We start from the raw sequence: 22721 nt of genomic DNA on the forward strand, positions 1-22721 counted from the left end.
CGTTGAGTTGGTTGTGGTTTCTGTTGGTAATTCCTTTCTTTTGGGTTGTGGGGTTTTTTTTTCTCCCTTTTCAATCTCATCGGGGAAGTTTTCCCCCTTCTCACACCCAGGGATGGATTTCACCACCAGATCCCCGGCTTTTTTTCTTTTCCCACCGTCCACCGACGCTGGTTCCCAAGGAGGGGAATTTTTTGTGGTTGGGTTTTTTGGTTTTGCAATTTCTTTGGTAACAGTGATGAAGAGGGGGGATGGGAGGGGGCAAGAGTGTTTGTTGAGGGGTGGATGGTGCAAGACACAAAGCCAACAGATCTGCTTTGTCTGTGTCCATTCCTCAACCGAAAAGTGAACCAGAAATCCAGTGGTGAATGTGGAGCCAGTCACCAGGAAAGATCAGATCCTTCGCTCCAAGTCTCTCCTCCCGTCTCCTTTCAAACAATTATAATCTTTAAATACCCGATTTCTGTAGCTAAAATGTGCTTCTTTGACCTGCTTGAGCGCCAGGCGACGCGGTGCAGCCGCGGTCCCCTCTGGCTGTGGCACCGGGGGATGCTCGGGTGCATGGAGGCGGGTGGCCACAGCAAAAAGTCTCCTTTGCCATGGGGTTCCTCTGGGAGGGATCCGGGGATGGGTGCTCTCGTGGGTCAGGGTGCGTGTGTGCATGGGGGGTGGGTAGGTGTGGGTGCTCTTGGGGGTGTCCAAGGGGAGGGTTGGAGGAAGATGCCCACGGAGGAGACTGGGGCTACAGGAATGCCCTCAGCCAGGTTTTCAAACCCTTCAAGGGAGAGGAATGCAAGGGAGTGTGTCAATGGCAAGGAGGGTCAGGCTCATGGAGAACATTTTCCCTGCACGTTCCCCTGTGAACCAAGGGGGGATTCGCCTTGGTTCAGTGGGGTTGTGCCGGAGTCCAGCCCCATGACTCCACTTCTTGTATCTCCCCCACCTTTACCCCTCCACCATGAGAGCCATAAGGGTGGCTGTGGCACAGACTGAGGTTTGGCTAGGATCAGGACATGTCCCTCTCCCCAGTGACCCTGGTGGGTGGGTGAAGACAAGGTTCTGTGGTCTTCGAGGACCAGGGATGCATCCAAACAGCACCTCGCCCTCTCCCTCCATCCCAAGTCATTTCTTGTTCCACACAGGTTTTCTTCGAGCCCTCCCAGGTATGGAGCTGATCTGGTTGCAAACCCTTTCCCTGCTCCATGAGCTGGGAGGACATGGCAGCAGGATGTGGCATGAGGCCGATGTCCAGGGGTGATGCCTGGCTGAGGGTTTGGGAGGCTGATGGACCTGCAGCATCCAAAAGCACCCACCCTGGTTGGCTCGGGACATGCGTGTGAGTCTGGGGTTGGCTTTGTCATGAGGAGGATGTCCAAGAAGGGGCAGGGAGGGCTGGGGGACATCATGCTTTGGAGAAAGTGCTTGTAGAAGAAGAGGGGACTCCAGGGTTGGCACCTGGCTCCTCCTGCCAGCGGTTCATGCAGCGCCGGCGGGCATTCATGAAGAAGTTGCTGACGGTGTTGAGCTCCAAGCCCAGCTGCTGCGAGATGGTCATCTGCATCTCCTTGGATGGGCGCTTGTTCTCCTTGAAGATGGCGATCAGGGTGCGGCGCTGGAGGTCCGTGAAGACCAGCCGCTGCTTCTTGGGCTGCAGGCTCCTGTCTTTCTGCTGCTCTTGCTCTTTGCGTTTGCAAGCTAGATGTTCAAAAGAGAGAACAGGGCCATTAATTGGTGCTCACCACCCTGGCCCGCTTGCAGGTTGCTTGGCTGCCTCGCAAAATCCAGGCCCTTCCCTCCAGTAACCCGGCTGCCTTGTTGCCCACAAGTCCCTAGGCTACCTCCCTCCTCTTCCTCCCTGTGCCTCCTGAGTGCTGAGATGGGACGACAGCCTCTTGCAACATCACTAGGAGGAAAGCTCGGGTGAAGCCCATCACCTCTTCATATGCCCAGGAAGTCTCAACATCTCCAGCTGACCCTGGGACTAGAGACTGAGGTAACGCCTGGGCTGGCAGCCTGACTACGGGCACCTGCTCCATCCCTAAATTTTGGGGGTCATCCATCAGCTTCCCTCACCTCCTCATCACCTCTGTGGATCTCACTGGAGGACTCGGGGAAGTGGTGTCTCTTGGCCATCACATCCAGCTGCCAGCTTGGAAATACAGGAAGAGCCAGGGACAGGGATATTGTTGAAAGGCCAGTCTGCAGCCAACAGGTCCCACAGCAGACAGCCTGGAAGGGCTGTTCATGGTTGCACCTGCTCTGGGAAGGAGTTTTCCTGCCTCCAAAGGCTGGAGAAGACCTGAAGTACCAGGAAATTCAGTCTCCCCTGCGTGCCTTTGCTGCCACATCCTTTGGCACGTGTCAGGTTGAGTCAGCACCAAATCAGACCTTCCCTACAGGTTTGGCTTGCGCCAAAGGTCAGGACAAAGGTGCTGTCACATAGGGATGGGCTGCATAGAGGCAGGAAAGGCCCCCTGACATCACCATGCTGCACGTAAGGGATGGGGAGAGGGGATTATTCACCTCTGCTTATATATAGGGATTTTAATTGCAGGAATATCAAGAACTGGTGGTGGAAGTGGTGAGAAAAGGTGCCTTTTGCTGGGGTATTTTTCTATAAAATGATATAACAAGTGAGTCTGTGCAGTGCTGGTCTATACTCAAAGCAGGGCCAACCTTGACACTGCTGAGGTTAGATCAGGGTGCTCAGGAACTTGGCCAGACATGTGCAGGCACTGCAGGAGTGCAAGATGCCTGTGGGAAAGGCAGGGCATGGGTCTGGCCCTCCAAGGCTGGGGACAGATGGAAAGCTCAAGAAAGCGTGAGTTAACCAGGGGCTAAAGACTTCCCAAGGCAAGTCCCACTCTTGGCCTGAACAAGCAGCAGTTTTCAGCCTTTGGGATTTCCTGGTTAGGCTCTTCCAAAGGATTTCGCTGGGAGGGCACAGGTCCTTCAAGACATTGGCTGTTGGAACCTTGCTGGATGACAGAGTTCAACTTGCTTCTCTCAGGTACTTCCAGGAGCCTCTTCAACCTGGTGCGCAGACCTTGGAGGGGCCAGAGGCCAAGGCTGGAAGCTGATGCCACAGCGATGGGATGGCATCTTGGGTCCACACAACAGGTATTCCCCTCAGGCTAACTACCTTCCTGCTACACAGATGCACCTCCTCGGCCAGGCTAAGTAAAAGGGTAGGCATCCGTGTAGCCTAGAAGTAACAGGAGGATGTTTGATTTCTTCCTCACTAGAGAACAAGCAAGATCTTCTGATTTTTCTTCAGCTGGCCTGCACTACAAGTCCCCTTTACAACCCCTTGAACTAACAGAGCAGGATGATATCCACCCCTTCCTCCCAAAGCTGGGGACATCTAGAGTTCAGTGAAACACATAATTCCTCCAGTAAATTTAGTCTGGTTTCCCCAGCTGCTGGAGTCGGTCCTCGCCCCATCCCCAGGCAGGTGGTGGAAACCATCAGTTCTGGTCCCACTGGGGCAGGGGAAAAAGGAGGCACCAAGCAACCACACTCAGAATCAATCTCCTTGCTAAAGATGGATCGTGGAGAGCCTTCCCCTCCCCTTCTCCCCCCTCGGGTAGGTTTGGCTGCAAACCATCATCCTTAGGGACAAAGGACAGTCTGAGCCCTGGTTGTGCCGGGGGACCCTGTCCCAGGGGTACCGTACTCAAACAGCCAGCAGAGAATGGGTTAGTGGAAACCTACCCTATGACCATCAGATGCTTGCAAAAAGAACAAACAAAAAGAAGGCTTTATAGAAAATTCGACTTTTTTTTTTTTGCAGACATGAATTAAAAAAATAGACACCCCCCCCCGAACACCCCCCAAACCAAGCAACAAGCAGAAAGTCCACACACGCACACACACACACACACAGAAAGCAAGTGCACATTCGGAGCAGCACAGCTTCACCCTCCCACCGCGTGCCCTCCCAGGATCCCCTCAGCATCCCCCCCGGCATGCTCGGCTCCAGCCCAGTGCTGGTGGCACAGGTGGGACCTCATGTCCATGGTGGGCACCTCGCCCGCTCCCTGTGAGCACGGCTTTTGCTCTGCATGGATGGCACTTCCCTGTGTCTACCATACACACACCAAGCACATACAAACGTGTGCAGGTAGCTGTAAATACATCCACCCCTCCATGAAGCCACTGGGATCCACGCTGTCCTCTTGCTCTCCTGTCCGTTGGCACCCATTCCCACCAGCAGCAAGGCACAGCCAGCCTGAGCCCCAGATTCTAGCTTTGGAAGCTCACATTCCCTCCCCCCTATTCTATTTTTAGGAGTAGTTATCACAAACCAGTCTCCCATTAAGAACTCAAAGCTCCAAGGCAAACACTAACCATCAGGGTGTTGCTCGTACAACTGTGATCCAGCACTAAAACCGAGTATTGCTTAACCAGAGGTGACACCCTGCTCCACACCCCCCATTCCCCCCTCACTTCGGACCTGGAATGCGGCCGCCGGCCGCAATCCCACATTTCCTGTGCTCGTTTGTTTATTTATTAATTCCTTTTTCTGCTGACGCAGCCCAACACCCCTCTTCCCCACTTCAATCTAATTACAGCTCCGCACAACAGGGATCGATAGTGACGCTGCTCAGATCTATTTACGACGACCATCAACCCCCCTAAGGAGGATCTTTTTCCTGTTCCCCATTCCCCGGGCGCTGCTTTCCCACTGTGTCTGTCCCTGTGTCCCCACAAACGGTGGGAGCTGGGGACAGGGAGCAGCCAGGGGCATGGCTCTGACTCCCCCCCAGCTCAGGGTAAGGTAAGGGGTTTCCTTTGTGCTTCAAAATCCCTGTTTTCCAAAGGTTAAGATCCAAATGACTCGTCTTTGGCTTAATGCTGTTCTTCACTCACATTCTTCCAGGGACTCTGAGGGGATGGGGACACGCTTCAGGCCACTTCCACCCCTGCCTCTGCAAATGCCCAAGCCACGGGGTTTATTCCCTGGCCTGCCCTGCTCCTCCTGGGGCACAGGAGATCCTGGCAGTACCAACAGTGGGAGAGATGGATTGGGGTTCCCATGGGCAGGGCGTTTGCTCTGTCGGCCAGTAAGGGATTGTGCTCACCCACCACGGGAAGTCTTTCTCTCCTCTCTCCATCCGTCCTCAGCTCAATCCCCAATGCCTGCACCCCTGAGACCTCCACAGATCAACCAGGCTTGGCCAACCAGTGCAGAAGCATCCAGGAGGGAATGCCACAGGGGGATGGGATGACTGCACAGAGCCCCTTCCTTCCACACACCAGACACACAATCCTAGCAGCATTTCATCCCCGAGGGAGCCGACCTGGCTCTGGAACAGCCACAGGGAGCGAAGATAAGGGGGGCAAAAGCAGGAGGAAAGACCTCTGGAAGCAGAGGCATCCCACCCACTTTTCCTGGAGGATTTCTGCTGAGGGCTTCTGCCTCCCTGGAGACTTATGTCAGAGGAAGAGCGTTTTCCTTGACTTAACCTTGACAGCTCAAAGCAAAATATCTCCCAAATCATTTCTAAAGGGACATAATAGAGACAATTAAATGGCTGCTCTTCAGAAGCTGCGATTATGCCTCGCAGCGTGAACTCCGCGAAGCATTTAACTAATACCTGATGGCTTTGCAGGCTTCTGCAGCCTGCCAGACCCCGGGTTCTCTATTATACCCGCAAACCTCTGTTTTCTCAGCCCCAGCGTGCTCTCCCTCTCCATTCACTTGCAATACAACCTGTAATTTTCTGCCCACTTTGCTTAAGTGCTGGTGATTTGTTGAAATCACAAAAGACAGCCAGGGGCTTTCAGAGCCAGTGCTGGCTGTAAGCAAGGTTAGGGGGAACAAAAACCCACGGGCTTTTCCCTTTTTCTCCCTGTCAAATCAGCTCACCACGGTGCAAGGGGATGGAGGAGCATTTAGGGGCTCAAAGTGAGGTGGAGGAAGGGATGGAGAGAGTGTACGTGGATGTGGTTGGCCAGGTTGGTACAGGTTTCTCTGGTGCAGTGGTAGGATGGGCTCTTTTTACTAGTGAGCACTGGGTGGGAAATGGCCCTGAGCAAAGCTGGCTTCTCCTCATGCCTTCAAGAGGGGTTTAGCCCCTGGGCTGCCTCAGTTTCCCCCTCTCCTCAAAGAGGCAGAGGGATGTGAACCGCCGTCACAGACAAGGAGAGGCTGTGTCTAGGGTTGCACAATGGGTGTTACTGGTTCACACCCTGACCCACTATTCTGGAAGGTTTGGGGAGCTGCAGCTCTGAGCAAACTGGGATGAGCCCAGTGCCTCCCACAGCAGAGCAGTGTCTGATCCTGAGCTGAATGAACCTCATGGCAGCCGCTTCCCCAAAACTGAAGCAGAGTCTGGACCAGAGATCAGGGGGCTTCGTCTGCAAACCAGAAATCCTTTGGTCCACAGCTGTGCCAATGGAATGCTCAGAGCCAGGACAATTTAGAAACTGAGAGATGTTTGTTTGACATCTCTACATTGTAGGAAAAGAGCCCAAAGAGTTTTGTCACAAACAGGCATCTCCAGCAGAAATTCAAGCCTTCTCCAGCTGGGAAGACTCAGGGCTGTCAGGAGAATCCCCGGAATACAATGCAGGAAGAAAGAGCTCACAAATCAACACCAAACTTTCTTTTTGATTCCAAAACCTAACAAATGCAGAGGCAAAGGGGATCCAAACAGGATCAACCACACAACCATCGGGCAGAGCCTGCACTGCACTGCCCATCCCTGCAAATGCCACCCTGGAACGCTGCAACCCTGTGATCCCCCAGGCTTCAGCAAAAGGCCCCCAACCTTCTGGGCTCCAAAACCTGTGGTCATTTTGACCACTGTGGTCCCGAAGCATCGGCCAACTTTGAACCACACCGAAGTAAAACCTGCCCCGCACTAATGCTCAGAGGCCATCCAGAGCCCAAGAGATGCAGTTAGGGGCTGTGATGTGTCTGCAGAGCTGCAACCTCAAAGTCCTGCTGGGTCAGAGTGACACGGTCTGGCCAGAGCTCCTGGCCCCACACATGTCCCTGTGCCACATGGCCCTGCCTCAGTGGGGACAGGCTTCCCCACTGGTGTCCCTGCATCCCGAGGCCCAGGGAGAGCCCCTGGTCATTGGTATGCAGCCAGTGCGCTGCAGCGTGAGCCGCTTCCCCAAGCCCAGCAAATGAAATCTTCCTCTGAACGCTGCAAATGAGGAGAGGAGATGAGACAAAGCGCTCATCTCTGCGTTGCTGGGTGCTATTTTCCTTTCCTTGTAAAGGGTTTCAGTGAGTTATTCCAGTGAGCTGCTTTGGTCAACCCGGATGGGGCTGCGAGGAGTCACCGGCTGCCTGCACCGACCTCCCCGGCCCATTCCCCAGCAACCCAGGGGCTGTCGGGGCAGCGCAGGTTGCCAGGAGGAGAAAGGACTGGAAATGAAAGCAGAAGTCTTTGTTCCTCCACTCGGTTGACAACGGTTGCTCCCTAGAGGGGGGGTCAGCTGGAGGAGACCAGCAGAGCCACCCAAACCCGCAGCAAAGCGGCCGATGCCAGCCCCAGGGGATGCCTCTTCTTCCCTCTCCTGCACTTCTCAAGGTCTGGATTTTCATGGCACGGCATTTTCAGCTTTCCCAGTGCGGAAGCAGATGAGCTGCTCTGGTCCAAGGGTGGGTGAAGGGACACACAGAAGCTGTGGCGGCTGCAGGTGTGCTTGGCTCCATCCATCCTCACTTCCCCTATTTTTATTCCTGTCCTTTCCAGGTAAGCTGCTACCAGAGACAGTCCTGGGCTGAGGCAGCTGCATCAGCCCCCTCTCATGGATACAGAAACAAAGCATTTCAGATGGATTAAAAATGTGGGTTTGTTGTTAAAAGCATTCCCTCTCTGCAAAAGTTTGATTTTACACTTGCTTTGCCGGAGACTTTCCTAAACAGAGACCCGGTGCCCTGCTCTACTCTCCCAGCACTGGGGTGAACCAAGCTCAGCTCCCAGCTCTGCCATCTCATCTGCTGGCAAAGTCACTTCCCAGATCTGCCCCGTTTCTTCCCTTTCTAGGCCTTTTTCTGGACCAGGGTCAGCTGCTTCTTATTGTCCCAGCAGAGATCACTGCCAGCATAGCCCAGGACCAGCCCAGCTGCCTGGTGTGAGGCAGGGCCGGCAGATGCGCCCTGGGAGTCCTGCCGGCTGCTCTGCTCTCCTCACTGCTCTCCCGAGTCATCCTCGCTTAGTGTGACGAGGGCAAATTGGTGCTAATGAAGTGCTGGAGTCAGGCAGCGGCAGGCAGGAGGCAGCAGCGCCGCGAGGGACGGCAGCAGCAGGGGAAGGCTGCCGAGGGGGGCAGCTGGAAACCCTCCCAAGCCCTGAAATAAGTTTTCCTTGGGGACATCAGCGCTCGCTCCCGCTCAGCTGCGGCGCAGGAGCCTCAGCGCTTGCCAGATCTGGTGGGGAAACGGGAGTTTGAGGTTCAATTTGTGCCCCAATGACAGGGAGAAGAACCAAGTCGTGCTGGACAAAACCCCGTGGCTGTGGATCCTGTGCAGTCCACCCCTGCCCTTGCTCCCTCACACAGGAAAGGAGCAGCAAGGATCTGCCTTTGGCATCGGGCACATCACTAAGGGACTCTCAGCTCTCCTCCTGCCAAGCTCCTGCTGCCTCCAGCAGCTCAACAATGCACAAATTCAGCAATCAATGGCATGTATTTCATCAGGGCACTTGTTGCTCTCAAGCTGCTCTTGGTGGAAAGATGGGGCCCAGAGAGGGCCCAGAGCCATTATCAGCCAAGGAATATTTGCTGGAGAGAGGGGAAAGCAATAAAGGGGAAAACCAACAGTTTTCTGCCCTTCCTGCTTACACCTGGGGTGGATTTACCGGGTCTGGAATGGGAAGCTCCCTTAGGGTTTGGCCGAGTCGGTTCGCGGATGGCTGCCGGCTTTCCTGCTGTGCAGTGCCAGGAAGATGAGCAATCCCCCCGGCTAGGGGGTCCAGGTTTGCTGCACCGGAGTTTGAGACCCTCTGAAGGCCGCTGGGAAGCCCAAGCAGGGACACTGGAGGTCTCAGGCTACTCCTTAGCTCCAGCAGCCGCTGCAGGAGGGAGCTTCCAGATCCCTGGCGCCAGGCCCCGCTTCCAAAGGTGCTGACGCTCTCAAGGGGGTTTTCAGCCCAATGGGGTCTGAGAGCATCCCCATTCCCAGCTATCCACACCCGGCACAAGGTTCCCCATGGCGCAGGGCAGGGCCAGCAGGGAACATGCGCCCAAGCTCTGGGGGCCCGGAGCCCCATTCTGCCCAAGGAGCCAGGGCCTGCTCGGGGTGGGGGTGACCCCGCGGGGTTCAGCCCAGCACCAGGCCCAGGCTGACACCGAACTCCCTTTGATACCCGCCTCTATCACCTTCACCCCGCCCGCGCAAAGAGCCCCAAGCGGCACCTGCCCCCAGGCTGGGCCGTGAGGGCGGCGGGGCAGAGGTGGAGCGGAGGGACCCGGCCCCGGCCACCGATACCCGCTGAGGTCCAACAGACCCCATTGCCCGCCGCCATCTTGGAGGGCTGATCGCGCCCCCACACGGCGGGTAATGGTTTGTTCCGCGCCCCTCTCCCCCCGCAGACATCATGGGCCGTCCCCGCCGCGCTGGCGCCCCCCTGCGGTGAACGGGCTCATTTCCCGCCCCCCCCGCCGCACGGCGCAATGGGCCGTTCCGTCCGCCCCGCACAGCACACGGGGCGTGCGAGGATGGAGCGGTCCAACCGCGCCCCGGGGTGGTGCGGATGACGACGGGCCAGGCCATCCGCGGAGCTGCCCCACGGCTGCCCGCGCTGTCACCCCGGTGTCCTATCACTGCCCCACACCACCCCACAAACAACCCCGTGGTTGCCACACCATCGCCATGTAGCGCCCCATCACTGCACAATGACTGCCCCATTGCTCCCCCATGGCTGCCCCACTGCGATCCCATGGAGTGCCCCATCGCTGCCCCATCGCCGCCCCACAAACAACCCCACTGCTGCCCCACAGACCAGCATCACCCCCGCCCCTGCCAAGTCCTCCCCAATACCTGCTGCCCTCGGGGCGGCTCAGTCGGTCCCCCCACACGCGTGGGGCTGACACGCTGCAGCCGGCGCTAAGCCAGTGGCTCTTAATACACCACTCCAGCGTTATTAGTTCAGCTCCCAAGGCATTTCCCGCAGTAATTGCACTGATCTGCCAGGGATTACGCGCTGCCGCTGTAACGATGGATGATGTTTTAATTCCAGCCGGGCCCCTCGGGGAGGGCAGGGCAGGGAGTGAGACCCCCGCGCACCAGGACAGGATATATGGGCCTGGATGGATGCCCCTGTGAGGGGCTTTGGGGTGAGAAGCAGCCAGAAACCTGAACCCCATTGAGGGACCAGGCGATTCCCAGGGCAGAGGACACCAGTGATCCTGGCTGGCTGCGGTTCAGCATCCCCCTGGGGCTGCAAAACAGCCGGGAATGCTCCTGAGCGGCTGGGGAGGACCCTTCCCAGCTCCCAGATCACTGCTGTTGGGGGGGAATGACAAGCTCTGGCTGTGTCTGCCCCTGGATCCTGCTCCCCGCTCATCTCCGACTGTCCTGCAGGGAGGGAAGCTCCTTCTTCCCTGCAAGAAACCTGGAGAGGGGCTTGGGACAAGGGCCTGTAGGGACAGGCCAAGGGGAATGGCTTGAACCTGCCAGAGGGGAGACTGAGCTGAGCTCTTAGGCAGAAGCTCTTCCCTGTGAGGGTGCTGAGGCGCTGGCCCAGGGTGCCCAGAGAAGCTGTGGCTGCCCCATCCCTGGCAGTGTCCAAGGCCAGGTTGGACACAGGGGCTTGGAGCAAGCTGCTCCAGTGGAAGGGGTCCCTGCCCGTGGCAGGGGTTGGAGCTGGAGGAGCTTTAAGGTCCCTTCTAACCCAAACCAGGATTCTGGGATTCCTCCCATCTGAGCACAGGGAGGAAATTTCCCCCACAACGCTACCTTTAAAAATGACCCCCACGCAGAGCTGTTCCTTCTGGTAAAGCAGCAATTAATCACGGCAAGGAGCGCATGGATTTGTAATCAGCTCCCCGCCTCCCACTGCCCCCCCCTTCACAGCCCTGGGTATTTTTCCTACCCCCGCCCCTCCCCGGTGTGGGGCTGGGGCCAGCGGAGCCATTGATCCTGCCCAGTCGATTGTATTGAAACTCCCACGAGTGGCTTTAGCTGCGTGTTGGATATTGCTGGCACATCAGTTTGATGGCTACGTGACCGGCGGGGAGCTCGCGGGCAGGTTTGCAGGGAGGGGGGTGAAGGGGAAGGGGCTGTGGGAGCAGGGATTAAATCCCGATGGAGCTGGGTTGGTCCCTGGGTGGGAGCTGCTGGTCCCAGGGGCTTCTGACCAAAGGTGGGAGGGTGAAATGTAAGGGCACGGCTGGGGACGGGGGGGGGAGTGAAGAAATAAGGTGGAAAAGAAAGAAAAGAGAAAGGAGAAAAAAAAAAGGAGAAAAAAAGAAAAAAGAGAAAGAGAAAATGAGAAAGAGAAAATGAGAAAGAGAAAATGAGAAAGAGGGATGAGAACAGAGAAAAGACAAGAGGAAAGGACAGAAGAGAAAATTAAGAGGAAAAAGGAAGACAGAAGAAGATGGAAGAGAGATGAGAGAAGAGAGAGAAGATTAAGAGGAGGAGGAGGAAAATGAAAAGACAAAAAAAATGGAAAAGAAAAAGTAAGAAAGAAGAATAAGAAAGAAAAAAAAGAGAAAGAAAAAGAAAAGGAAAAAGAAAAGGAGAAAGGAAGAGAAAAAGGAAAAGAAAAAGGAAAAGAGAAAGAAAAAAGTTGGAGGTGGCTGGAACAAAATCATCATCCAGAGAAAGTCTAAACCCTCCATAAACACCAGTGGAAAAGCTCCTGAGGCCAAGGGGGGGGATATCTGGGTGCCGTGACTCGCCCCCTGTCCCCCCCAAGAGCCCTTTTCCCACGGGAGATGATGGCGCTGCAATGGCATCCCCGGGCTGAAGATCCCAGCTCTGCCTGTACCAATGAAGCAGCATCTTCTCCTGCAGAGAGCAGGGCCGATGCTCCTCCACCCCCAGGTAGCCACCAGTGGGGCAACTGCCTCATGACGGTGCCAAAAATCAAAGCAAAGAAGTAATTTGGGGTTTTAATTTGAGGTGTGGAAGCAGAGGAATGGCTGGGAATGGTCTGTTTGGAGCAGAAAAGGGCTGGTTTAGTTTTGCAGAGATGCCATCAAATTTTCTCCAGGAAAAGCAAGCTGGTTTGAAACCATTATTATTTGGAATAAATGCCCTGATTTGGAAGAATCATCTTTAAATTTCTCTATTTTAATCTTGGCGTGGAAAGCACCTGAGGACACCCTCACTCTTCACCGTGTTTTTGCCTTGTTTCTGACCCGTCGGAACCAGAACGGGCTGCACTGCAGACACGCATGCAAACACCCACCTCACCACACAACACATGAAATGCACACGAAATCGAGTCCTAAATCAAGCACAGTCCCACTTCTGGCTGGCTCTGTGTGCGGGTGAGTGCTTTTGGGGGGTCCAGTTGGAGCCCTGCCATACAGGAGCTCCCCTGGGAATATCAGGGTAGAGGTTTGCTGCCTTCTGTGTGAGAAATGGCATCAAAATCCCGACGCTTGTTCCCAGTAAGAGAACTAAACTAAAGGTGGGCATTAAGCCATAGATCCATTTCCAGAGGCCTCTTGTTAAAGCCTTGGGTCCCTCTAAGTGACTCCAAAGCCTGGCAGCGCGATGCCACCATCCCACCCTCCCTCTTCCTCCTCATCCCCTGTGCGTTGGGAAGCAGATGGGGAAGTGGCCACCCCACCCTGGGGGGGCTTTTGAAGCATAAACCACCCCAGCATCAACCCATCATATTTATTCAAGCATCCCATTTGAGCCAAACTGGGTTTGATGCTGGTCCATCCACCAAGCAACCACTGAGCAAACCCCATTGGAGATCCATCCCTGATCCTGGGTTGTGATTTATCCGGGGGAATGCAAGTCCAGGGCAAAAATAAAGAGTAGGGCCAGATGTGTGGAGGAATTTTGAGGATGGGATGCTGCATGCAGGCATCGGTGTCACTGCTAAGCGCTGCTGCACTCCACAGCCCTGTGACAGGGTCTCTGATGCTCAGTGGTGGAAGCAGCCTTTGCTGGCAGCTGAGCAGAGCCGTTGATGTCTCTGTCAGCCGCTGATGCTATCACCCATCAGCAGCTCCCAATGCATTTGCAATTTTATTCCTGATGGAGTTTGCTCATTACCTGCTCTTTATCGGTAGCATGACTCCCACAAAGGGGCATCCCTCTCTGGAGCTCATCTTCCAGCTTAAAGGTTTGGCCTTTTATGTGGCATCACTGAGTTCCTTGGCTTTAATAACCCAGCGTTGAGCAGTTGATGCCGGGCGTCATAGTGGGGGATCCCTGGGGAGACCATCACCTTTGCAGCCCTTTGAGGACTGCTTCAGCACAAGGTGTATCCCTTGGTTTTGCTCCACTTTGGGTTTTTATAGGCTCCCTGACGGCCAAACCTGAGGCACTGGGTTCCGGCCATGCCTCCCAGCATCCTCTAATCCTGCCAGACCTCACTATTTAGGGCTCCCTGGATTCAAGCCAGAAGTGGGAGACATCAGTTCTCCTTCGGACCTGGGTAGGAGACCAGCAGCCCCCTGCTCCTCTTGCTGTCTCCTCCTGCACGGCCTTGGACTCAACAGAGCTGGGTCAGTTACTGCTGCCTGTGCCAGCAGCAGCAGAGGCTGCAGTTTGTCTTTCTTTCATGTTTTTTTGTCAAGATGTTGGGGTTTTCCTCCTTGCTGTGCACAGAGATGACGGTCAGTCCCCGCGTCACACAGCCTGCTCTCCCCTCAGCAGGCTCCTGCATGAGGACTTTCTGGCTCCTTCTCCCAAGCTAGGCAGAGCCAAGCCAGCCCTACCCTGCCAGGGGTGATGAGGTTTCTCAGACCTCAAAGTGATCACTCCTGCTTGGTGATTTGTGTACACGCAATTGCAGAGATACAGAACCAAGGCATGGCGACAAGTCCAGGTCTCCCAATGAGGACATTGTCCAGCGGTGGTGGCATCTGCCCTTCCCTAGATTAGAGGCCAGACAGCAAATTAAACCCCTCAGCTCCCCAGACTCAGCTCACTGCAGCACCAAGTCCTCCAGCATAAAGGAAACAGGGCACAGTTTGATTGGAGCAACAAGGTCCTGCAGTGCAGAGCTCGGAGGCAAAACCCCAGGGATGAGACAGCGAAGGAAAGGACCATCACTGATCCCAAACAAGGGTAGAAAAAGCCGGTACCCACAGTGGGATGGAGCCAGGGAATACGAGCATCTTCTCTGCAGCACTGCCCATCTCAGCCCACCACCTCTACTCACATCCCACCACCTCTACCTGCATCCCACCCCTTGTGAGTGCACACTGGTGGGTGTACATGGGTGCACCCCCCTTGCCATGCAGCACCTCCAGCTCTGCATTTGCCCCGGCGAAGCGTTGCCACCTCCATGCCTTAACTTTACCTCCTGCAAAACACCTTGAATCCCATTGAATCCCTCTTAAATAGTTTCTGGACCTCCTTGCCTTGCCCCACAGAAACCAGCAGTACTCAGAGCGATGGTGCATATCCCCGACAGAATAGATACATACGTTAAGACAGAGTTATTAAGGTCATTCTTGAAACCCTACCTCTATCCACGCAAATATGTCTTGATTTCAATATTAGGTCTTCATTTTTTAAATGCCCTGGTCCCTTCTTCCAGCACCAGGGAATCCAGGTTGCCTTTTCGGTCCACTATCTTTTCACAACCCCAAACGTTTTAAAAGCCCATCATCTGCTTTGCTTGCTGGAGATGCTCTTAAATCATTTGAGGTATTAACAAGACTTTTGATTTTCTGTTCCATCAGCAAAATCTTGTCACTTGATGGCCATGGTCCTGCACAGAGCCAGTAAGAAATGCACTCAGCTGCCAAAAACGGCTGCCGGCTGCTCGCCAGCCCCTCACTGCCCCAGCACATGCCCACATTGCTCCCGTTGCACCCATCCAGCATCGCTTTTGCCTGAGGAAGGAGGAAATTTTTGGCTTCAACTTCCCTTTTTGGGCAGTTTTCTAAAGCAGGGGCTGAGCCCAGCCCCTGTTCTGCTGCTGGTGCTGTGCAGCAGTAGGGCACATTCCGGGTTGGTTGGATACATCCCAGGTTGATGAGACACATCCCAGGTTAATTGAAATCTCAGCTTGATGCTGAGCCATGGGATTTGTGCATCTCAGTACAGCACCAAAAAGGAAGCTGGGGTAGAGCTGCACCAGTGTGTGGATGTGGGGTGAGGGCGGATCAAAGCTGCCTAAAGGCTCCATCCATGCTTAGGGTGCTGGGCTCCCTCTGCCCAAGCCTTCCCAAGAAACCTCAGGAAATCAGGCAGCAAGGAAGAAAACTCTTCCCCCATCCAACAAGGTGCTGATGCTGGGAGGTGACGGGTCCAGCTTCTGCTGTGAACAGGGAAGCAGCAATTCCTGCAGGAAATGCAGCCCATCCTACGGCAGCAGCATCCCAAACTGCACCCCAAGGTGTGGAGCCAAAGGTCTCTGAGTCCCCACCAAGCTGCAAAGCCCCAGCCAGCCTTTCGAGCCATGGTTTGGTTTAAATAAAATGGATTTTTTTCCTCTTATTTTGGTGTTGCTTTTGCTTTGCCACACTGCCACAAGCCCTGAATGTGGGCTTTGCATAGGGAGACGCATGAGCCCAGGAGGTTTCCATAAGGGATTTATAGTTTTTCTACACCCAGGCAATGCTGAAGGGATGCTGGGGAAGGTGAGGAGCTGTGCCCAGGGCAGGGTGGGATATTCCCAGGGCAGGAAAACAGGTACCTGGGCCCTGCCTCTGGTCTTCTCCTGCCCTCACCATCCCACCCCTTCCTTCGCTTTGGCAGACCCCGGGTTTATCCCCAGTGCTGGGCATTCACTCTGCGGCACCAGGGCAGAAAGCCCTGCGACGGGAGCATGGGCAGAGCCTCCCCTGTGGTCACTCCTGGGGGTCGGCTGCCCTCTCTGGCTCCCCAGCCCTGCAACCGCATCTGAGCAGAATGAGAAAATATTGGATTTGTTTTCTGAAAGGGAAAAAAACCCCAGAAAAATCCAATATTCTGTCTGCGATCCCAGACTCCGTGCCTGGTTATGGCAGGAAAATGCTGTAAATCTCCCCTTTCCCCACCAGCGGCGGAAGAAAGACTGATTTTCTTTTAATATTCCTTATTTTCTCTCTTGGTTTAAGGCCCCATCATTTCGCTCTGCAATCTCTTTGTTGACCAGGGCTTAAACCTGCTCTCCCGGCTCTCCCGACCCCAGGAAGTCGCCTCGCACACCCTTCCCAGCAGCTCCCAGGCAGCGGCAATGAGATTTTAATAGATGTATTTTCAAATTAGTTCTGGGCCTTTCAAGACTTATCAGTTAAATGAGGTTTTTCAAATTGATTCAAAGGTCACTCTGAGAGTTTTCTCTTCTCTGTTATCTCTCCCTTATGGTTTCAGTGGCGATTGACAGGACAGAGAAAGAGAAAAAACATCACCTCCATGTTGCACACCCAGAAATAAGTAAAAGGGAAAAAAACCACCAAAAAAAAACCACCAAAAACCCACCCAAAATGTGCACGTAAAACTGAGGCGGTGGCACGAAAAGACCCAGGTTCAGCTGGGGATGATGGGGGGGGAGTGGAAGGACTGGGGGAACCCCATAGGCACGGGTGGGTTGTACCCGGCGAAGAAGGGAGGTTGTTTCCTTCCTGCTCTGGCAGGGGGATTGGACTAGATGATCTTTTGAGGTCCCTTCCAATCTCTAACATACTGTGATACTGTGATACTGTGAAAAAGCCCTGATTTAATATTTAACCGACGGGAGGTTTATTGGCCCCTTCTGACGCGCAGATTAGGAGCAAACACACAGGAAAAAATAGCCGCGGGCGGAGCGAGGCGGCCCCGTGCGCTGATAAGGGCGCGGAGCGGGGTGCGGGGCGCGGAGGGGGGTGCGGGGTGCGGAGTGAGTCGGGATGCAGGCTGCGGGATGCGAGGCAGCTCCAGGCGGGCGGGTTCGCGGCGGCGGGCGAAGTTGCCTGTTATTAACGTGCTAAAACTATAAAATAACAGAAATAGTTCATATTTGATGAATTTCAGAACAACAAAAATCCAGCCGGGAAAAGGGGGTTTCTCTCCGTTCTCTCTCGGTTTCTTTGTGTTCTCCTGAACGGGCACTTCGCACCCACCGGGACATCCGGACTCTCGTTTTCTCCCATTTGACGGCGGCGAAATCCTCCGCTCCCTATCCCACAAAATCCCCCTCGGCGCCCAGCGAACAAGCGCGGATCGAAAGCGGCGAAACCAGCCTCGATGTCCCGACGCTCCCCGTGCCCGGGGCCGCGGCCGGTGCCCGGGGCCGGGGTTGAGCGGAGCCGCCCCGGTGCCTTTTGGTGGGGAGGAGCCGTCGTTGGGCAAAAGTCGTTTGAAAGAGGCTGAAACTGAAACAAAACTCGTGGAAAAAAGAATATATATATATATGTATTTACCGCTTTTTACGCGGTGCGATCTTGTCCCTAATTGTGGCGTTTCGATGTATTAGTTCGGGGTATTCATTAGCGGCATTAATTGCCAAAGCTCTCGGGCATTTGCCGTGGCCCAGCCCCGCGGTCGTGCTCGCAGTTTCAGGGTGGTTTGGTTTTTAAAATAACGACGGTTCGTTCTGCGGCGGCGAATTGCTCGGGGGAGAAAGCCCTGGGAGGAGAGAGAAAGGAAAGGAAAGGAAAAGAAAAGAGAAAGAAAAGAAAAGAAAAGAAAAGAAAAGAAAAGAAAAGAAAAGAAAAGAAAAGAAAAGAAAAGAAAAGAAAAGAAAAGAAAAGAAAAGAAAAGAAAAGAAAAGAAAAGAAAAGAAAAACAGTGAGACAGAAAAAGGAAAGGAAAGGAAAGGAAAGGAAAGGAAAGGAAAGGAAAGGAAAGGAAAGGAAAGGAAAGGAAAGGAAAGGAAAGGAAAGGAAAGGAAAGGAAAGGAAAGGAAAGGAAAGGAAAGGAAAGGAAAGGAAAGGAAAGGAAAGGAAAGGAAAGGAAAGGAAACACTGAGGAAAAAAAGTTACACACGAAAAGAAAACAAAAACAAAAGAAAGAAGAAAAAAATACAAAAAGAGACAGCCAAAAGCGGGGGAACTGAAGGAAAACAAAATTAAGATGAGAGAGGGAAAACTAAAACGAGAAGGAAAGAGCGGGCTCGGGGAGATCCCTCCCGGCCTCCCCGGGGCGCGGGGCGCGGCCGGTCCGAGCAGAACCAGCCCCGAGGGAGGAAAACACGCGGGGACGGGGCAGCCGAGCGCTCACCCGGGTTAAGGGCGAAGGAAGGAGGAGAGAGGGAGCCGCCGTGTCGGGAAAGGGGCACAACGGTGTTGTCGCCCACCCGAGAAATAATCACGGCGGAATTGCCCAGCCTTGAGTGTCAGAAGAAATCCGTGGCCGGGAGGGGGTATCCACTGGAGGGGGGGTCTGGCAGCGTGGGAGAGCACCCACCGACACGCGTGGTGGGCTGGCACCCATCACCCCCTACGAACACGCAGGTATGGGAGAGCAGGAGCCCACCCGCTCCAACCATCATCCCCCGGGGCCTTTTTCTCCCTCAGGACGCCGAGGGACGGGGGTTGTCGGGTGAGGGGGGTGTCGTAGCCCTGTTCCGACTCACAGAGATCCCCATAGGTGTCACTGTGGGAGCCCCCCAAAACCCACGGGCCTCGTGGGGGGGTCACGAAGTTTGTAGAGCTGCATCTGGAACGAGAGGGGGGTGATGCGGCCATGACAGCGGGTCGCGGAGATGGATGGCCCGAGGGGACGGGGACGGGCACCGCCAGCTGTTGCCCAGATGTTTCCCCGTGGGACTTCCCGTTTTGCCGAGCCCCGAGGGGCGAGAGGAGCCGCAGGCCCACGGTTGGATAATTAATGGTTCATCTGCGAACGGAGTGGCGGGAGGGGGAACGGGATTGGGAAGAGGAGAAAAGCGGGAACTGCCATTTATAGGGGCCCGATGTGTTTATTGATCCACGGTTTACTGTCTCGGACTAATACATCAGATGGACTCCTGCAGCCGGGTGGGACCGGGGCCAGGACCAGGACTAAGGGCTAGAATCACCCTCGCCCCTGCCGTGCCCAGTGTCTAACCCTCGTTTTATTCCTTGCACTGGGAACGGAACAATCCCGACCCGCGGGATGGGGATCCCTTCCCTGATTGCCGGGGGATTGCAGCTCTCCGGGCCCTTCCAGTTCCAGCCCGCCCCAAACGCTTGGCGGCCCGAAAGGACGAACAGGTTCGACCGGCATCCCCAGAGGGTTCGGGAGGATTCGCCTGCATCCATCGCTGAGACCTGGCACGGCTCCCCCATAGCGCAACCCCCTCTCACCGAACCCCAATTCTCTGGGTCCAACCTGCCCCACGCCCGGGCCCTGGCGGAAGAGACGGCGGGAGGAGCGAAACGAAAGCGGGGCCCAGCGGGGAGGCAGCGGGGCCGGGGGCCGGGAACAAAGCGGCCGGGCCGGGGGAGGCCGCGGGGAGGTCGAGGCGGCTCCTCTCGGCCGGTGTCCGGGCCCGGAGGATTCCCTGCAACGGCCGCGGCCCGGTTTCAACCGGCGGGTTCATGGGGGTGGCTGCAGTTGGATTGGGGTGGGTTTTGTTGTGATTTTGTTTTTAGTTTATTTCCTCTCTTTGCAGGAAGCAAAGGAACCAACCCTGTCCCCGGGAAATCTGGGGCGTTCATTTCCATAGATAATCCCTCCGAGGCGACCCCGGGGCCGAGGGAAACTTGGCGCTGGGGAATCAAAACCATTTTGAAGAGAATAAACCTCGGCCGGCGTCGAGGGAGGAGCGGAGCGATGGCAGCGGGGACTGAGCCCGAGTCGGACAGGGCCCTCTCTGAGCCCCCCCCAGCCGGCTCCGCATTTTTATTATCGCCATTATGGTTATTATTTCAAATTTTGGCGAGGCAGAAGCCACCACCCGCTGCTCAATTAGCCCGAACAACGAGGGCATTAAACGGCCGATCGCGGCAGTGTTTAAATCTTTATTTACCAGAACCTTGTAAAGCCAGGAACAATTTGCATTCTATTAACTGCTTTTCAATAGGGCATCGACTGGAACTAAAAGATGCCACTACCCTGCCCTAATTAAAGAGCAACTGAATTACACTAAATACATATGAACGCTGTTCTCCTCCATAAATAACGGCGGGCTCCTCGCCGTGCCGAGCGCCGGGCGGGCTGGACACTGCTCGGATGCGTTAAAAAGAACAATAAAATAGATATAAACGCGTGGTTTATACCCCACGGGCACCACAGGAACGGCGCGGAGGAGCCGGGGGAAGGATGGGCCGGGGCGGCTGCGGGGACCGGGGGTTGCGGGTCGGGCCGGGCACTGGCCCCCCCTTCGCTCTTGTCCCCGCGACCCCTGGTCACCCCCCTCAGCCACAGCGCGACCAAGCAGAAAAACCGCTTTTCTCCAGCAAACCCGCGGCCCAGCGACGGGCTGAGGCCGGATTTGCCCCGCCGGGAGCGGCCGCGGGGAACGGCCGTGCCGCCGCACTGCGCTCCGCACCAGCGGTGCTGCGGGACACCCGCTGCCGCCTCCCCTCCGGCTGGGAGCCGGGATCACGGAGCGGGATTCGCTCCCTCTTCCCGACGGCAGCCGGTGCCGTGGAGGGAGCAGAGCGCAGCTCCGGCGCTGCCGCCTCTCCCCAGCGATCTCCGGCCCCGCAGCCCGGCTCCCGGCGTTAGCGATCGGGCAGCTCGGGCACGGTCCGGAGCTTTCCCTGAGCGAGGCTCCGGTACTGGGTAAGGTGCTCCATGAGCGGCCGCGGGGTCGCGGCTCAGCCCGCACCCGTGGGCCGGGAGCTCTCCGGGGTTCACGGGGGACAAGGGGCCGGCACCGAGCGAGTAAACACCGCCGAGGCTGCAGGCAGCCGAAGGTGGGGCGGGAGCACCGGGAGGCTCCTGGCTCCCGGGATCACCCCATCTCCTGCCGGCAGCAGCAGGCCCGGGGAGGGTCGGTTCGCCTGAAGCATTATTCACCTTGAATATAATTCACTTTAAATATTATTTCCTTCCCTTTCTACTAAAGGCTTCAAATCGGTAACACCCGCCCCAGCCTCAGCTTGCAACGGCATCCCAAGAGCGGGAGCTCCCCACGCGTGTCACCGACACCCCCGAACCCACCCGCCCAGAGGTGTGGGGTAGGCGGCCGTGGCCGCAGACCGCGCCGTGCCCTTACCGGCCAGCCTGAGCGCCGACATTCTCTGAAATTCCGGCTCCTGCAACCATTTCCACATCCTTCGGAAAGTCTCCCGGCCTGACTTGAGCTTACTCCAGGGCTTGGGGTTCCGCAGCAGGTCCGAGAGGGTCCCCTGGGAGCGGCACAAGATCCTCTGCGCGAAGATCGCCTGCGGGATGCTGTAGCGCTTCAGCTCGGCCGTGATCCGCTGAGCCACCTCCTTGGTGTTGATCTCCTCCACCTGCCCGGAGCCGCCGGGCTGGGAGCCGGTGGCCGAGGCCTGCCGCTCCCGCTCGCCCAGGAGGGCCCCTCCGGGCTGGCCGTGCGGGTGGCCGTGCGGGTGCATCCCGTTGAGCGGTGGCATCATGGCCGAGCTGGGCGCCGCCAGCCCCCGCGCCAAGTGCTCCTCGCCCCGGGACAGCATCGCGGCGTGCGAGTCGAAGCCGTTGGGCGAGAGCATCTTCTCGTTGGGCAAGTGGCCCCCGGGGCCGTAGGGAGCCAGCGGCTGCTGGGCATTGTGCAGACTGCCCAGGCCGTTGGGCAGCGGCGAGAGAGGCTGCCCCATGGCCGGCATGTCCTTGGGGTAGTGGCTGTAGAGGTTGCCCATGGAGGCCAGGCTCCGCTCGTCGCGCATGAGGGTGAAGCTGCCGCTCACGTTGCCGGCCAAGCGCTGGTGCGGGTGGTGATGGTGGTGGTGGTGGTGCGGATGGTGGAACTTCTCCGAGACGGTGGAGATGGGCGGCAGGTGCTGCAGGGGAGTCAGCGTGGTGTAGGTGCTGCTCAGGCTCATGCCGGAGGGCGACTCGCAGGACATGCTCATGGCGGGGTGCAGCGGGGCGGCCAGGCTGTGCTCAGCGCGGTAGTCACCCCCCTCCAGGATGGAGGCCATGCCCGAGACCATGGCAGGCCGGCCGTGCGGTACCAGGTTGCGGTGCGAGCCCTGCCGCCCGTGCGCCGGGCTCAGCAGCTCTGCGGGCTGCGAGTGCGGGACGCCGTGCAGGCTGCCCAGATTCTCCATCGCCAGCTCCATGGTGGCCGCCGGGCTCTGCCGCTGCCTCTCCCGCTCGCTCGCTGCCTTCCTCCCACAACCCCCCCCCGCCTCCTCCTCCTCCTCCTCCACCACCGCCGCGTCCCCCCCCCCTTTCCTCGCTCCCGGATTAATTCAGACTCCGCGCTCGGGGATCGATCTCCCGCGCCCCGCGGTCAGGCCAGCATCATGCGCCGCGCCCGCCCGCCCCAGCCGGGCTCGGAGCGCTGCGGAGCGGGGCGCGGGGCGCGGTGCGGGAGCTCGGGGCGGCTGCAGCGCGCCTCGGCCACCGGCTCCCGGCAGCCTCGCTCTGGGCCGCGGCGTGACGTCAGCACCGCCCCGCCCCCCCCTCCCCCCCCCGGCTGAACCGAGTCCCCCCCCCCCAACCTCTCCCGGTGAGAGCGGGGGGGGACACGGGACGGGCGGGGGCAGCGCGGAGCAGCCGGCGGGGCCCGGAGCGCGGCGGGACCGCCCCGAGCCCT

The 22721-nt window shown here is 56.9% G+C and overlaps 1 protein-coding gene across 1 annotated transcript; it reads right to left on the reverse strand.

Annotated features, from left to right (window-relative positions):
* Positions 1–1399: 1399 nt before the first annotated feature.
* ONECUT3 (one cut homeobox 3) lies at positions 1400–22242 on the reverse strand (the record flags this gene model as incomplete). Its single annotated transcript, XM_080633776.1, has 2 exons — positions 1400–1692; positions 21213–22242. The coding sequence occupies 2 exons, from the start codon at positions 22240–22242 to the stop codon at positions 1400–1402; spliced, it is 1323 nt and encodes a 440-aa protein (XP_080489902.1).
* Between the last annotated feature and the right edge of the window lie 479 nt (positions 22243–22721).

The sequence above is a fragment of the Psittacula echo genome (genome assembly GCF_963264785.1).
Source record: "Psittacula echo genome assembly, chromosome: 24".
Lineage (NCBI taxonomy): Eukaryota > Metazoa > Chordata > Aves > Psittaciformes > Psittacidae > Psittacula > Psittacula echo.